The following is a 17,624-nucleotide window of genomic DNA, read 5'->3' as shown; positions in this document are numbered from 1 at the left end:
TTGTGGAATTCATATCTCCTGCAGATGTATAGCCAGCACCCAGAGCAGTACGAGGCCCCTGATAAGGACTTCATGATTGTGGCTCTTGATCTCCTCAGTGGCTTAGCAGAGGGCCTGGGCGGCCACGTGGAACAGCTTGTGGCGCGGAGCAACATAATGACCCTGCTCTTTCAGTGCATGCAGGTGAGTGCAGTGGTTGCAACTTTCTGGATTCCAGATTGTTACATGTAGGAAGGTTTGTGCCTTTAGTTTGCGCCAAAAGGTGGCTTTTCATATGGACCATCTCTAAACATGTTTTATAATATTTCCTTCTAAAGCATGTGTACATTTTTAACCTTTTTAATTTCTTACCACTGTACAGCCTTGTTCTGTTGTGTGGGATGGAGGGCCTGGAGGCAGAATCTCTGTGGCCTTTAGATTCCTTGTTCCTGCTTTACTCTTTGTCTGCTCACTGCTTCTTTCCCCCTTTGTTTCTTTTAGGACACCATGCCAGAAGTGCGGCAAAGTTCATTTGCGCTATTAGGCGATCTCACAAAAGCTTGCTTCCTGCATGTCAAGCCTTGTATCGGTGAGTTTTCCCTTCAGTGTGATTCTACTTGCGTTCTGCCACTAGCAGTAGTCTGCTGTTCCTCTTGTGACATTTTTTGTGAGCAGCAGCCAGCTGGTTTCTTGGTGCTTCCTCTGGATGTGATGCAGAATCCATGAACATTGATTGCACAGTGATTAATTTATTCATACTGTCTGATCCAGAGGTAAAGATGCTCATGTCATTTCATGCAACAGCTCGGTGAGGAAGGTCTGCAGACTGACTAAATGAGAGCAAGTATGTGACTCCTTTTAGAAATTGAGGTCTTAAAACCTCTGTCTGGAGAACCACAGCAAGTACAAACTGTTCCAGATGTCTTTGAGGAGAGCTGCGGAATGGTGGCAGTCTAAGCTATATTTGAAGGTTTCTGAAGCTCTTATTGCTCACGTTTAAGATGCAGAATTATTGGAGTTAATGTTTGATCTCACTGGGAAGCTTTTGCTGTTGGGCACCGCAATTTTATTTACTAGAAATTAAAATTGTAGATGTTAAGAAAATAAACCTCACCTTTTTTCTCTTCTTCCTTCTCTCCCTCCCCCATCACCCCCTTCCAGCGGAGTTTATGCCAATCTTGGGTACAAACTTAAATCCAGAGTTCATCTCGGTCTGCAATAATGCCACCTGGGCCATTGGCGAGATCTGCATGCAAATGGGTGAGTAGTCCAGTCACAAACTGTGCAGTCATTCATTCCTCTGCTAAATGTGGAGTTCAGTCTTTGCTGCTGAATCAGTGAAATCCTTAACTAGTGTAAGGCAAGAAAGATCAGTCTCAGTGGGGACGAGAGGATGGCGGTGAGAGGGCAATGTTGCTGCATTGTCTCCAGGTTCATTTTTTTATATCTTTAATGTAAACAGCGCATCCTAGCGAAAGTTCAGAAGAGGTTTTAAAAGGTTTTTACCCCAAGTGGGATTTTATTAACTAAATGCATAATTGAAGATGCCTTAATCTGGTCACAATACCTGGTAAATACAATACACCACTGAGCCGTAGTGCAAACAGTGTAAAGTAGAGACCATGACCACCTGTCTGTTCCTCACTTCAGTCTTTCATTCAAAGGTGGCCGGGTGTTAACTGCGCAGGTCCCTGCCTTTGGAATTCCCTTTCAGTCAAACTACCACCAGTTTTTGTAGTGTCTTGTCCCTAGGCTGGTGTGTAATTTTAGTCCCCCCAGAAAGGTGGTGTGTGCTTTTTATTCAAGTAGTCACATTGTTACTCATCTTAAACTCTTTCAAATATTGCTGAACTGATGGATCTTCTCTGTAAAATTGCTAGTTTGCCTGAACAAGGTGCGTCCTTTCCATATTTTTCATTACTCTGCTCAGGTGCTGAAATGCAGCCGTATGTGCAGATGGTACTGAACAACTTGGTGGAGATAATCAATCGGCCCAACACTCCCAAAACGCTCCTGGAGAACACAGGTGGGTGACCAGCTGAAAAAATTGTGGTAAACCTCATGATGGCCTCCATTGAGGGGACCTTTGCTCTGTGTTCTTAAGAGAACCGTTCTGTAGTTTGCTAGTGAAAACTTGATTTGAGGCCGGCTCCCAGCCTTTTGGTTGCTGTAACTCTTTGGTGTCTGGAAAAGTACTTCAGTCAAATGAGATGACTTTTTTTACTCAATTACAAAAGTGTCATTCATATCTGAACCTGCTTGGTGGTGTTATGGTGTTTAAGGAAGGTGAACAAACACCATGCACTGCATTAATTATAATAGTGCTAATAAAGCTTTTAACATCCCGGACGTCCGTTGAGGGCTAGAGGAATAGATCTATTTCTTTGTGTCCATGGGACAAATATTGGATCTGCAGTTTCACCTCACTTAAGTTACTGTGTTATTTTGTGTTTATCCATTTAAACCGCGCTCCTTTCATCATACACCCATGGCATGAATGCAGTACACTGTATTAGGGCTTCTTAGTTTAGATCACTGGAGAGCTCAATGTGGCTACATTTGGGAGGGGTGGCATGGCAGAGCTCCCTCTTCCCTGATTAAAATTGTTTTTCCTTATTTTAAATGCAGCAATCACCATTGGGCGTTTGGGGTGTGTGTGCCCCCAGGAAGTTTCTCCAATGCTGCAGCAGTTCATAAGACCCTGGTAAGCTGCAAGAGAAGCATGGCAAAAATCACTGCGGGCTTAAAGGGTTAGTTGCTGGGATACCATTTGGGGCTAGAAAATTGTCCAATTTGCTGATTACTGTGGAAGAGCTAGGATGTTACCATTGATCAATGTTGGGTTAAAATTTTACTAGTGACCATGTTAGTGCTGGTGACGCTGCTGAATATTGTGAACATGCTCTGGCAATGTTTGTTCCCTGAGCTTTGCTGCTTTCTGCAGCAGAACTATGCTGGTTCATTTTCTTGCCCTGTGGCTAAGCATGGCATCGTGTCCAATCGTCATGTTGAATCTTAGAACTGCACCCTTGTTACTCTCATACATTGAAAGGAAGCGTGACGTGAATCTGGCAGAAAGTGCTTTGAGACTGATTTTTGTATGCTTCAGAGAGTGGTGGGAGAAAGGGTGGCATTTGGTGCCTTTAATATTTGATAAGTAAACATGACTTTCCTCAGGTGTACGTCTTTGAGGAATATCAGAGACAACGAGGAGAAGGACTCAGCATTTCGTGGAATCTGCATGATGATCGGAGTAAATCCTAGTGGTGTGGTGCAGGTAAGGATGAATTTGGGAGTTCCTGTACTCAATTGCTGGTGGGCTCCTTCTTGAAAGGCTTCCTTCATCAGGGGCTATAGTGCCTGAGTGAATTCTGTCCTTTCTCCTAGTCTGTCAATGGAAAAACTTTATCTCGCAACCCCTCACTCATTTAACATGGCACCTTTTGCAGTATATCCGCCGAGGCGGAGAACAAACCTATCATGTATACATATGTTTTCAAGACTAGAAAAGACAGTTTGGATGATGTATTTTCTCTATGGTAGCATACCCATTAAGTATGGACTGTCTGGCTGTGGAATGTATTTGTATGGGAACCAGTCTGGGATGCAGAGTTGGGCTAGGAGTATAATTATAGGCCCATAGGTAGCATAATAGTACAGATACACCCAACACAGCTCGGGTTTGCTTTAAGTAGCGGTCATAGGGCTTCAGCAGCGCTCGTCACTTATTTGGCCTCCAAAAGAACTCGAGTCAAAATGCGTCCTGTGCACAACACCTCTCCAAGTCATATAGTTGCATTAAAGTTGTTTGCCACTTCCGTATCATACGTTCACATTTATCTACACCTGCATGCACGTAGAATGGCATAAAACCTGATAATGGAGAAAATTCTTTCTAAAATGTAACCGCCTCGAGCTAAGCGATGGCCAAAAGTACACCACAGTAGGAAACCAAACTGCAGTGTGATAGTGGCTCTCCGCTCCCCAGAGGCTTCAAGTACGTGATTAATATTTGAGTGCAAGGATATTAGAAGGTGTACTTTTTTAAAATATTCAGCTAAATTGCCTGCAATAAAAGCATGGACTACTCCATTTTAACACTCGTGAACTATACCCCGTCACCTAGTGGTAAACATGAAATCTGCTTATCTAAGTGGTTACTTTAGATGGATGTCAGTCCCCCTACTTTCACCCTTGTGCATCCCATGGTAGTTCCCTCATTTTATGGTGATCAATGCAAACACTCCTAACAGTAGATTCTTCACCTCTGAGGATAATCCCAGGCACCAGACTGGATCTGAATTTTCAGAGCAATTACTCCTGCACGCTAGTAAATTGTGCTGTCTGACTCCACATTATTGAATCATAGGGTGCACTTTTTCACCTGTGACTGTCTTCTCAACCCCCCCCCCCCCCCCTATTACCCCTCAGTATAACGATGAAACAAAATTGGTCCCCTGAGGTTAGAATTAACTGCTGTTAGTACTTGTTAAGGAATACATGAACAGATTACATGACTTGGACCTGTTGGATCGTAAGGCGGGGGCTTGGCTGTTGGATCGTAAGGTAGTGTTCGGTGGCAAGATGTGCATAATTAGTTTTTCACCTCTGATAGACTTCTAGCTGCCGAATCCTTACCTTAGAATTTCCCCAGGCGTCGGACCAGATATGGCAGATTTTTTGTGAGCAGTACTGCTGCGTGCCAGTGTGTGATGTCTATTGGCGCCGCTTGTCATCTGCGTTACTTGTGCCAAAAGTGACATCTGCGACAAGTACATAGGCGCCACCTTGGCGCACTGACTTCAGTTCTTTATTTTCTACGTCAGCCAGCTCTGATCCAGGACCAGAGCTACACCTCAGTCATTTTTTCAACGTTTTGTCGAGGTTTTCCTTCTTGTGTAGTAGAATGTCATCCAGGAAGACTGGTTTTAAGCCTGGGGAACCGGTCACCGGCTGATGTTACTGACCGACCCACACCTCATCAGTCTGTGGTACCTAGAGTGCAGCCACGACAGTGGCATGCTCCAATTGCTGGGCCATAAATCTGACTGCTTTGAGGGAGTGATCCCTGACGCTCATGGTAGCCTGGCATGTGACTCTGAAAATCAAGGTCCTGAGACAGTTTGCGGTGCCTGAAGTAGTTATTGCCCAACTCAAAGGCCTCGGGACATTCAGGTAAGGGGCACAAGAAGAGTAGGCAGTTGAAGCAGTCTTCGACTTCTCGTCTGTCGGGTGACATGGGAGCATCTACATTTAAGGCCTGGGTCTTCCGAGGCTGCGCAGACTCTGCAACTCCCCAATTTTTCAGGAGCTGGAGTGACCCACGCATAACTAAAGTAGTTTTGAGACCATGAGCCTCATATTTGAGCGATCCAGTCGATGCGCCTTCAGGCCCCGTGAAATAGTAGGGGGGTGTAGGAAGCTGGCTCTGTATATGGTATGCCACTAGGTGGTTATACCATGCATAGCGTCCATAGATTCCCCAAAGTGTACAGGGCTCAATGCAAGCCCCAAGATGCTCTTAGTGGTAGTGTGGTCGAGCAGTCTTGGGCCTAGCACAGAGGAGTAATACATTTATTGCGCACATCCAGTAAGTGACACACAACTCAAAGGAGATCACACCAATTTTATAAAAATAAGCTTGGTATTTCATTTTAAGACTAAGATCTTCACAACAAGGTAAGTACGTTTTTAAATAAAAATAAATGTTCGAGGCATATGAGCTGCAGATTGTACACTTAGCATAGGTCGCCATCTGGTGTTGGGCCCGGATGTTTGCAGTTTGTTTTTCTTCTTGGACAGTCTTTGGAAGTCACGAGTTTGGTGACTCCTCCTTCGGTCCGTTCTGCGCATGGGCTACGGCTCCATCCTCAGATTGTTTTTTTCCGCCATCGGGCTCGGATGTGATACTTCGTGCTCCGGCTTCGAACTTCTACGGTTCCAGCCTCGACGGAAAATCCTCGATTCTTCGAGTTCCTTCATCATCTTCATCTCTCGAAGCGGCACTTTTCTCCATCCCGTACATCGACACCGGCCTTCGGGCCCTCCGCGACTCCGGTCCCGGCCGATGGAAAGGACTCCGTTCAAAAAGTGCCCAAAATGTGGGTCTAAATTTCCCCACACCGACCTCCATCAGGTGTGTAACCTTTGCCTCTCTCCGGAACACGAGGCTAGAGACTGCCCCGCCTGCAAGTCTTTTCGATCGAAGAAGACCATCCGAGATCGAAGAGCTCGACGCACCATGGCGCACTCATCCTCGGCAGCTCCACCGGACATCTTCGGAGACGACGCTGAAGCTTCGGGGCAAACACACACCGAGCAGGAGGAAGACGTCGTCAGCGCTTCCGAGGCCGACGACTCCGACGTGGAGGACGTTACACCAGCGCAGCGGGCCGTGAGTACTATGCCCCCTCCCACCCCCGCGCCGAAAACCAAAGAGACTCAGGTTACTCCCTCGCCTGCCGGCCTGGCCAAAACCAAAACCAAAACTTCGATCACCCCACCTTCGGGCCCGGTGTCGAAGCACCCAAAGTCTCATGGCAGCTCGGGATCGAGCCAGCCGACACCCGGTGCCGAAAAACAGCATCCGGCACCGAAGACTGCAAAATCCAGCTCGACTCCGAAACCACCGGTGCCGAAGCCTGGACACTCTGTGCCGACCAAACACAAACACAAATCTGTCGGCACCGACGCTCCGGCGCCGAAACATCATTCGACGCCGAAACACCCGGAGACCTCAAAAAAGCATGGCGCACACAGACCATCGAAACCCCCGGTTCCGAAATCACCGGTGCCGACAGACGACTCGACACTGTTGGCTCTGTTTACACCAGACCCTTTACAAAAGACTTTGTCCAAAGATCCAAAGACTGGGCTTTTGACTTTAACTACCAAGAAAAGACGCCTTGATGCTCCGGCTCCTCCTCCTCCTCCTCCACCCAAAAGGAAGGACTCTGCTACTTCTCCCCTCAGAGTGCCCTCCCCACCACCGCCTCCCCTACCCCCTCCACCGCCTCCACCTCACAGGTCTCCGCCACCTTTACCTCACTACGATCCGGCCCCATCCCCAGATCCGGATGATGGGGATCCGGACAATTACCCGGCGGACGCCCCAATGGATCCCACTCCACCAGGGACCCCAGATCCATGGGAGGATTACAATAACCCTGATATACCCAATGTACCTCAGGACGACCTATACCCATCAAGGCCGTCTCCTCCAGAGGACTCCTTAGGGTTTCATCATTTAGTGCAGAGAGCAGCACACTACCATGGGGTGGACATGCACAGTGAACCAGTAGAAGAAGACTTCCTACTGGATACATTTGATATACAAGACAAATCTACTTCCATTTTACCCATGCTTAAGGGTGTCACCAAGCACGCTACAGAGGTGTTCAAAGACCCTGTCAGAGCCAGAGTACTGAACCCTAGAATAGAGAAGAAGTACAAGGCGGCACCCACAGACCCTGCTTACATCAAGGGCCCTGCTCCCCTAGATTCCCTAGTTGTCTCCACAGCTAGAAAGCGGGCTAACTCCCAATCCTCAGGAGATGCCCCACCGCCAGACAAAGAATCTAAACTTCTGGACGCGTCTGGTAAACGCACCGCCTCCCAAGCTGCAAACATGTGGCGCATTGCAAACACACAAGCACTGCTTGCGCGATATGATGGAGCACACTATGACGAACTAGAGGCTCTTATGCAGCACCTTCCAGAAAAATACAAGCACAAGGCTCATGAACTCATACAGGAGGGTAAACTAATCACAAACACCTCCATTAAGTGTGCCCTCGATGCAGCCGACACTGCTTCTAGGGCCATAAATACCAGTGTCCTGCTTCGTCGCCACGCCTGGCTCAGGATCTCAGGGTTCAAACCTGAAGTCCAGGCATCCATACTCAATCACCCCTTTGACCAGGAAACACTCTTTGGGCCAAAGGTAGACGAAGCGCTCAAAGATGAAGAAAGACACAGACACAGCAAAGTCTATGGGGGCACTCCAAACACAAGCCTCCAAACGTTCCTTTCGACGCTCGTCCTTTCGTGGCACAGGCAGAGGCTCCTCCACCGATAACGCCTCTACCTCCTACAAGTCCCCTCCTCAAAATACCTTTTCAAAGGGCAATCAGAGAGGTGGTTACAGGGGTAACCACAATAAGGGCAGGGGCAAAACCAACAACACCCGTTCTGCCACCCCCCCGCACAATGACTCCCCTCCGCTCCCCCCAGACCATTCCACTCCGGTCGGGGGCAGACTACAAAACTTTATCCACGTATGGGAGTCCATAACATCGGACAAATGGGTGACCCAAATCATTCGGTCAGGGTACTGTCTAGAGCTAACATCTACCCCACCCAATATCCCACCAAGGCACCGTCCAATGTCTCAAGAACATTCCACACTGCTCAAACAAGAGGTACTTTCACTCCTGCAAAAACATGCTATAGAGCAGGTCCCCGTCAACCAACGAAATCTAGGGGTCTACTCTCTATATTTCTTAATACCAAAGAGAGACGAGACCCTCAGACCCATTCTGGACCTCCGGCCTCTAAATGCCTACATACACTCAGACCATTTTCACATGGTCACTCTACAACAAGTCCTCCCACTCCTCTGCCAGGGAGACTTTCTCACAACCTTGGATCTGAAAGACGCATACTTTCACATTCCAATACACCCCTCTCACAGGAAATACCTCAGGTTCGTGGTGGACGGTCAACATTACCAATTCACGGTTCTCCCCTTCGGGGTCACCACTGCACCACGAGTGTTTACCAAATGCCTAGCAGTAGTAGCAGCACACCTCAGACGTCAACACATTCACGTCTTCCCTTACTTAGACGACTGGCTGATAAAAGCTACGTCCTACCACCAATGTGTGCAACATACAAACAGCACCATCCAACTGCTCCACCAGCTAGGCTTCACGGTGAACTACCAAAAGTCCCACCTCATACCATCTCACACAAAGCAATATCTCGGGGCCACTATAGACACCTCCAAAGGTATTGCCTATCCAAACTCAGCCAGAATCACAAGCATTCAAGCCTTACGCAAAACATTCCTTCCCCAACACTCTTCCAGCAAGAGTGTTCATGAAGCTCATAGGAATGATGGCGTCTTGCATCTTCATAGTGCCCCATGCAAGACTCCACATGCGTCCACTCCAAGAGTGCCTAGCACAACAGTGGAACCAGGCCCAGGGTCAGCTGACGGATCTGGTGTTGGTGGACGGCCGCACACATCACTCTCCAGTGGTGGAACACCACAAACCTTTCCAAAGGACGGCCGTTCCTGGACCCGATTCCTCAGGTGATTCTAACAGCGGACGCATCGCTCTCCGGCTGGGGAGCGCACCTCCTACACCTCACAATGCAAGGTCTATGGACGCCACAGCAAAAATCGCTCCACATCAACCATCTGGAGCTCTTGGCGATCTTTCTAGCCCTAAAATCTTTCCAAAAACAAATTTCGGGCAAAGCAGTCCTCATTCGCACAGACAACATGACTGCGATGTATTATATACAAAAACAGGGGGGGGGGACACTCTCCCCAGCTCTCCCGCTTAGCCCAGAGCATATGGAGATGGGCAATTCCCCAAAACATCTTTCTCCTGGCACAGCACGTTCCAGGAGTACAAAACACCATAGCAGATCTGCTCAGCAGACAAACGCAACAACTACACGAATGGGAACTGCATCCACAAGTTCTTCACCCATTCTTCAAACAGTGGGGGCATCCTCAAATAGACCTCTTCGCCACCCACGAAAACAAAAAATGCCCAAGCTTCGCCGCCAGATACCCACACCCATTGTCCAAGTGCAATGCGATATGGATGAACTGGTCAGGCAGATTTGCATACGCCTTTCCACCTCTCCCACTAATTCCATTAGTGGTCAGGAAGCTACAACAGCACTCCCTCACACTCATTCTGGTAGCTCCAACGTGGGCCAGGCAGCCGTGGTACACCACGCTACTACAACTATCAGTGGTACCACATCAAAAACTGCACCTTTCCCCATGCCTCCTAACCCAGAACCATGGAGAAATCAGGCACCCGGACCCAGCTCAGCTCAACCTGGCGATCTGGCTCCTGAAATCTTAGAATTCGGATACCTTAACCTTCCCCCTGATTGCATGAACATCATCATGGAAGCCAGACGTCCTACCACTAGAGCATGCTATGCCGCAAAGTGGAAAAGATTTGTAATTTACTGCCGTAACAATACAATCAACCCCCTAGATGCATCCATACAGCACATCATATGCTATCTGCTCCATCTTCACAGGTGTAACCTGGCATATTCATCCATACGCCTACACCTAGCAGCGATCGCTGCTTATCTACAAAACAGGCAGCATTTATCACTCTTCAGAGTGCCCGCTATTAAAGCCTTCATGGAAGGCCTTAAACGAGTAATTCCTCCCAGGGCACCACCTTCCCCTGTATGGAATCTAAATTTAGTTCTTACACGACTAATGGGTCCGCCCTTCGAACCAATGCACAAATGTGAGCTACAGTTTCTCACCTGGAAAACAGCTTTCCTTGTAGCTATCACTTCCCTTAGAAGGGTTGGTGAAATACAAGCGTTCACCATACAGGAACCCTACATACAAATGCATCACAGCAAGGTCATACTTCGCACAAATCCGAAGTTTCTGCCCAAAGTCATTTCCCCCTTCCACCTCAATCAATCAGTGGAATTACCTGTCTTCTTTTCGCAACCCCAATCTGTTGCAGAAAGAGCCTTACACACACTTGATGTAAAAAGGGCGTTACTATACTACATACAAAGAACGCAACCCTTCAGGAAGACTAAACAATTGTTTGTTTCCTTCTCTCCACCACATAAAGGCAACCCCATTTCAAAATCAGGGATAGCTAGGTGGATTGTAAAATGCATACAAATTTGCTATCAAAAGGCAAAGAGAACATTATCTGTTCCCCCTAAAGCCCACTCTACAAGAAAGTTAGGGGCTTCTATGGCTTTTCTAGGGAATATACCCTTAGATGACATCTGCAAGGCAGCCACATGGTCTACACCGCACACCTTCACAAAACACTACTGTGTAGATGTGCATTCCAAGCAGCAAGCTAGGGTGGGCCAGGCTGTACTAAAGACACTTTTTCAAACAGCTGCAACGGATACCGGTGGTCGCCGCTAAGGTTGGGTACTGCTATATAATCTATGCTAAGTGTACAATCTGCAGCTCATATGCCTCGAACGGAATATGCTACTTACCAGTATGCATCTGTTCTTGGCATGTAGAGCTGCAGAGTTGTACACGCCCACCCGCCTCCCCGGCTACCTGTATCCGTTCCAGTACATCTTATTTAGATACAACACATGGGTTTCTCACTGTTATTACTACGCTCCATCATTTCCCTGTTGGCGAAAAACAATCTGAGGATGGAGCCGAAGCCCATGCGCAGTACGGACCGAAGGAGGAGTCACCAAACTCGTGACTTCCAAAGACTGTCCAAGAAGAAAAACAAACTGCAAACATCCGGGCCCAACACCAGATGGCGACCTATGCTAAGTGTACAACTCTGCAGCTCTACATGCCAAGAACAGATGCATACTGGTAAGTAGCATATTCCTTCAGTTTCAAAAGTCAACACTTAGTACAGGTTAATGATATCCTATGGAGGAAAACAATGCATTTTTGCGGTTAAGTATGAAACTCACAGTTTCAGTCTTTAGTACCAAAGGTCAGCAGGGCAAGGGGCAGGTGAGTACCAAAGCTGAGGTCAAAATCTGAGTTCGGCCTATGTTTCAATGGAGGCTGGGGGGGCACCCTCAAAGCAACACTTACAGGTAGGTAAACCGGTTGCAGGGGCCAAGCTTTAAAGGTTAGATCAAGCACAGGGGGCGGAGGGAGGGGGCAGCTGTCCAATGCAGCACCAAATATACACCACCAGCAACACTGGGGCAGCAGGGTGCAATTCCAGCGTTGGATGCCCAGTACTTTTCCGTGGAGACTTTGCCTTCAACAAACAGGCTGCAGGCATTGAACTGAATGTTGCAGGAGAGAGACCAATGCCAGCAGAGGTTAGTAGAGATGTAGGGGGCTGTAGGGGCACTGTCGATTGTCGACCAGGGGCTTCGGGTGCAGGGGTGCCTTTCGATGTCAGTGTCTTCTTACCAGAGCAGGTCACGGGAAGCCTCTGGATTCAGGCTGCAGGCGGAGTCGTGGAGTCCAGGAGGAGTGAGCCAACGCTGTACTTGAGGTCCGGATTGCTGGGGAACCACCTGGACACAGGCCGGAGGCATCCGGTGTAGAATGGGCAAGACTAATTTCTTCTAAGGGGGACCTGATTCCTTTGTGTTGGTTTCTTGAGGACAGAACTGCTGTCCTCTGGACTTGTCTTCCTCTGGTTTCTGGAGGTCACAGACTGCAGGACAGGTTATTTTCTTGCTGGGTCTTGAAAGCTGGATACAGTCCGGTAGGGCTGGGGCCAAGCCAGTAGTCTTCAGGCTTTGCTGCACGGCTTCGTCTTTCTTTGGTCACAGGTAACTAACTTCAAGATCTGAGAGAGCTTCCTAAATACTAGATTTAGGTGGCTTTTTAAGGGAGTAACAGGGCCAATGGGCAACTCACCTGGGGTGACTACACCCTCTATTATGCCACCCTCCTGTGGAAGCTTCCCCTTCGAACACTGGGCCCACATTTGGGGAGGAGGTGCACACCTCTACTCAGGATGTGCATGGTTTCTGGTCCCAGAGAGCAGAGGCTCTCCACCTTGGGGCCCAGAAATGTCTGTGTGGCAGGCAGCCTTAAGCCAGTCGGTGACCACACAAGAGTCAGTAGGGTTTCAGTACATGGTTTAATAATTCTCATACTGGCATCAGTGTGGATTTATTACAAGGAGTTGTTTGGTACCAAACACTCCTGGTTTCAGTGAAGCCATCATGGTGCTGGGGAACTTGAGTGGACAAGTTTCCAGCCATGTACTCCTTAGGGCTTCCCTGGCACTTGAAATAGTTAAGGAGTGACTTAAGTATTGTAGGGACTTATCTACTCTTGCAGATATGCCCTCACCTTTGGTATAGTGCACCCTGCCTTTGGGCTGTAAGGCCTACTGGATGGGTGACTGACCTATACCTTTAGGCAGTACTGGCTGGCATGTCACCCAGGCAGGGTCCCTTGTCTTGGTCATTCTTCACGTCACAGGGGCATGCAAGGGCAGTGGCATGAGTCTAGTGAGGGAGTCCTAGTGGACCGCCTTCAGTTTCCAGGCCCTAGGTCCCCAGGGTAACACTTGGAGACTTGCAGGGGGCAGAAGTTTCAATTGTGGATATGTTCAGTGAAGAAGCACTGGCACAGGGGACCTGGTTGGCAGGGACCCTGTGCACTGCAATCAAAACCACATCAAATGCCACGCAAAAAGTAGGGACAATCCATGTCAGGAGGCACTTACAATGGGCGTCCCCTAATGCCAGCAGGACCTTTGATTCCTAGATCAGAGCCCTGTTCACATACGCTACGACTCTGGGAGGAATGGTGGGTGTAGCTGGACCTTACAAAATACAAAAAACTGGGAAGGAGAGAGAAGCAGAGATTCATTCTGCTTCCCAAGTTAGTAATCTTATGATCAATGGGTAATGAATCACTTGTCAGTATTCCAGTCTCTCAAAAGAATTGTATTGGAGACCCTCAACCACACATGCACAGTCTTCGGAATGTTTTTTCTCTGCTTGTGTGGTAACGTGCATATTATCATTATTGGGTCTCATCACTTGAGGGTTCAGTTCTCCAAGTGATATACCATCCTCCGCCAGGACCGAGACTGGTTGGTGGCAGTTGTGAAAGTGATTACAAATATCTCCTTCTCTGTGTGAGTTCTTTATTAGTTTGGAAAGGGATATTTATAAAAGATCGGCAGTGCTTAAGCCTTGGTCAAGAGGGCGGGGGAAGTAGCAAAACAATGGTCGGCACCTATACCTTTGTGGAATCGAAACTTAGTACTAGCACAGCTTATGATGACCCTACCCGTTGAACCCATAATTGAGGCAGATTTCAAATACATAGTTTCAGATGGCATCTTTGCTCACCATCAAATCGTTACTAACTAGTGAACTAAGTGCTCAAGCATAGGAGCCCTACTCAGATACAGAAAGAAAAAAATAGTAACTAGGACAAATTCAGTTTCTTCCAAAGATCCTTAATTTCTATTTCTGATAGATTTCTAACTACATACTCGCCTTTTGAATATTTCCCCAGATGTCAGACTGGATCTAAACTTTTTTGAGCAGTACCTCTGCACACTAGTATGTGGTGCTGTGGCTTCACTCTGATACTGTTCAGAAATGTGTGAAACCAATATAATCGCCAATCCCACGCTCTGTCCGTATTTTGGGGTCGATTCACAACTCCAATGTCTGCAGTGACTGCACATTGATGAATCGTAAGGCCATTTGGGACTGCAAGACGAAACTCTAAGTCAACAGACATCGGAAAACTCCATGTCGTGACCTGTCCAAATGTTGGGCTTGATCCTGGTCTAGAAGTCCGAGGTTACTTGTCGCACTGCAAATCCTTCTCGCCCTCAGTGTTCCTTGTTTCCATAACAGTGCAATGGATGAATATACTCCACTCTTTTAACCCGCAATATACCATCATCTTTCCAGACAAAGTGGTTCTGTGGGGGACTGCATCCTTTCTTCCTAAAGTAGTAACATTGTTCCAAAGCTATCAAATTATCACCCTGCCTGCATTCTGTGCTCCCTCTCTCGCCCAGTCCCCAAAAGAGCACGGACCTTTTACATCAATCATACCAGAGACCATTAGACTAATAAAAGCAGCACATTGAGTGACGACCTTCAGAAGGTCTTACTGCCATGGAGATAGCAACCACATATTTGCATGGCTCACATCTGCAATCATGTGTTAAGCATTTCTTTTGATATTGCCTGCCATTTCTAAAGCTCTCTGAATTCCCAGTCACCACCTTTCAATTTCTTCTTTCTCAATCTCCTCTAGCAGTCATTTGCTCCCTCCATTCTCTCATATTTCTCAGTTCTGTCCACTAGTCATTGGCACCTTTCCCCGACTCTCCTCAATTTGCCACACTTTTTTAATTCCCTTTAATGTTCCCTTCCATTCTTTTCCACTTTCATTCATCCTGTTTGTTGTACCCCTCATGACCATGATTCTCCCATTCTCTCCCCCTTTCCCCACTCCATCTTTCTAGCTCCCTTTTCCAACCTTATACATTTTTGTTCTCCATTTGTCCCCCCATTAGTTTCCACTTTCTCCTTTCACCTAGTCCCTATACACATACCTGCTTCCTAATTCCTTTCCATTCCCCTCCTTTCCATCTTCATTCTAAGTCTTTCTATTTATCTGATCCTTCCTGCTTAGTGTTCATGATTCAGGTTTCCCTTTTTTCTTTCCCTCTTTCTATATTAGTCACTTCCCATCACTACCAAAGCTCCTCATTCCTTACCAACCCTCCCAGACTTCATTTTATTTTCCTACTGTTTCCTTCCTCTAACTTTAACTTTTCTTTTTAATCTACCTCCCTCGTATTTGATACCCAGAAAGTGCGTTTCACAGCAAAGCTTTGACCTAAAGTTACTGAAATGTAGTCTGTAACAATCTTAGTTTTGTGATTTAGCCGCCATTTAAGTTCAGCCACAAAAATAATTAATTTGAATGCATATGTCTTCCACTTGCCCACCCTCCTAGAGGGTTCACATTTTAGGGCTGACCTTCTGGAAAGCACTTCTCATGAACACCTTCTCCCGTTGAATACCCATGAACAATGTAGGGGACCACCAAGGTTGCCTCTTGCTGCCATGCTTGCTGTGAATGTCTGTACATAGTCCTTTAGAATTACCCCCCCCCCCCCACCCCCCCCCTTCCTGTTCTATTGTCCCCACCTGGAGAACCAGTCTTGGAATTTGGACTTCTCCATCATTACTAAATTGGCACAGAAAAGGAGCCATCCTCTTTAAACATTAGCTTTAAAGAAATTCCCCTCCCGGGAGCAATATTTCAAGGTGCTTGAGCAATGTATGGTTCTTGTTGATACAAGCTGAACACAACTGCCTTAGATCCCTGGAACTTAGAATCTCAAATGTTGAAGTTTTGACTCTGGTAGAGCGGACTGTAGTCTGTGGACTTTGTTGATCTTTTATCTTTGTGGACCGGATCATACTAAATTAAAGGGCCAAAGAAGTTTAACAGACTTTTGTAAAACAATAGATGCAGTTAATACCCTAAATAAAATGTCACCTTTTCTGAATAGATGACAATTTGTTTTTTAGGATTTCATTTTCTTCTGTGATGCTGTGGCCTCCTGGGTGAGCCCAAAGGATGATCTCCGGGAGATGTTTTATAAGGTGAATAACCAATGAGTCGTGTTTTTGCTGTTAATACTTTGTGCTTGACTTGAGTCGGTGTGCTTTAATTTCTATTTCATTGGAGCACTTCTTGTTAATCCTTGCCACCGATGCAATCTGTGAAAGTACCCATCCCATGACATTAAGAGTCCTGTCCTCCGGTGATGTCTGATGCTTATGTTTCTCAGCAAGCTGTCAAAGCCCTGCACTTCAAGTTATGCTTCTGTTTTTTGTACCTCAACTATTCTTTTATTTAATATTAAATGGTGTGTTGTTCAGTCTCCCTTGTCAGTATGAGCTTTTAATCTACCATCACAAGCACCGTTCGCATCAGGGTTGATTTAGACTCTTTCTGAGTGGTCAGTTGCTGACAGTCTTCTGAATGCACAAGCAGAGTTAAGTTGTGACCATGGGTATGTGCATACTGGCTGCTTAAATTTAATGGAGCAGCTTTTTCTGTTTTGCTCAAAGATCCTGCCACACCCCACTGTCCATTTAAGAAGCTTCTATCCTTTCATAGAGATCCCACCCTGCTGGCTATCTTTTAGCCATTTTAATCGTCCATGCTCTCCTTACCCTCCATGGCAGTTGTATTGGCTCTGTACCAGAGTTGGCACTATTGATGGTTACCATGCTATTCACATGCCAATTTTCTAATCTTACTTCTTGCATTAAAAAAAAGTCATGGCAAGACTAAGGTGGGAAACGATGGGGCAAAAAAATAAATGAAAAATGAGTAATAAGGTAGGTTGTAGATTTTCTAAATGGTTAGACTGTTGCCAGATGCCGAGGGAAGAGGTCTTTCACTTTTTGCACTCTGCTTTAGAAAGACTGTGTAGAATTCTGCCTGTCTAGCCGCTCTCCAAGAAGCAAAGAGCTTCTCCTACACTTTATTTGGTCATTGACAAAACACACTACTTACTGTCATTTTAGAATATATGCTAGAGTTTGGTTGACCTAAACCCAAAGATACTTTTTGGTGACATGCCTACTAGGTTTCCCAAGACCATTGGAGTTGCTGTGACCCATCTCTGACCTTGTACATGTGCCTTTCCATTCCTGCATTTGTCCTTTCTCTCTGGTGTGGTTACTGAATGGCACTCTCTATCCTTCTAGATTCTCCATGGTTTTAAGGACCAGGTGGGAGAGGAGAATTGGCAGCAGTTCTCAGAGCAGTTCCCCCCTCTGTTGAAAGAGAGGCTGGCGGCCTTCTACGGGGTCTAACAAAAGGGACAGACCATGCTAGGTGAGTTTGAGGTCTTAACACAATTCTTGATGTTCTAAAGAATTGC

The 17,624-nt window shown here is 46.9% G+C and overlaps 1 protein-coding gene and 1 non-coding gene across 2 annotated transcripts in view; both read left to right on the top strand.

The window, feature by feature from the left end:
* Positions 1 to 17,624, top strand: part of TNPO2 (transportin 2) — a 96,493-nt gene that overhangs the window by 75,182 nt on the left and 3,687 nt on the right. The window contains exons 17-24 of the mRNA XM_085654457.1: positions 25 to 183; positions 481 to 568; positions 1,141 to 1,239; positions 1,910 to 2,005; positions 2,608 to 2,683; positions 3,157 to 3,256; positions 16,258 to 16,332; positions 17,449 to 17,578. Of these exons, the coding sequence (XP_085510583.1) occupies positions 25 to 183; positions 481 to 568; positions 1,141 to 1,239; positions 1,910 to 2,005; positions 2,608 to 2,683; positions 3,157 to 3,256; positions 16,258 to 16,332; positions 17,449 to 17,556 (801 nt within the window). The 3' untranslated portion in view covers positions 17,557 to 17,578. The remainder of the gene's footprint in view (positions 1 to 24; positions 184 to 480; positions 569 to 1,140; positions 1,240 to 1,909; positions 2,006 to 2,607; positions 2,684 to 3,156; positions 3,257 to 16,257; positions 16,333 to 17,448; positions 17,579 to 17,624) is intronic.
* Positions 682 to 750, top strand: LOC146856348 (small nucleolar RNA SNORD41). The gene has a single exon (XR_014958993.1). It is a non-coding gene; the product is annotated as a small nucleolar RNA SNORD41 (small nucleolar RNA).

This window comes from Triturus cristatus, chromosome 4_1 (genome assembly GCF_964204655.1).
Source record: "Triturus cristatus chromosome 4_1, aTriCri1.1, whole genome shotgun sequence".
Classification (NCBI taxonomy): Eukaryota; Metazoa; Chordata; class Amphibia; order Caudata; family Salamandridae; genus Triturus; species Triturus cristatus.
This window is presented reverse-complemented; position numbering and strand designations above follow the sequence as displayed.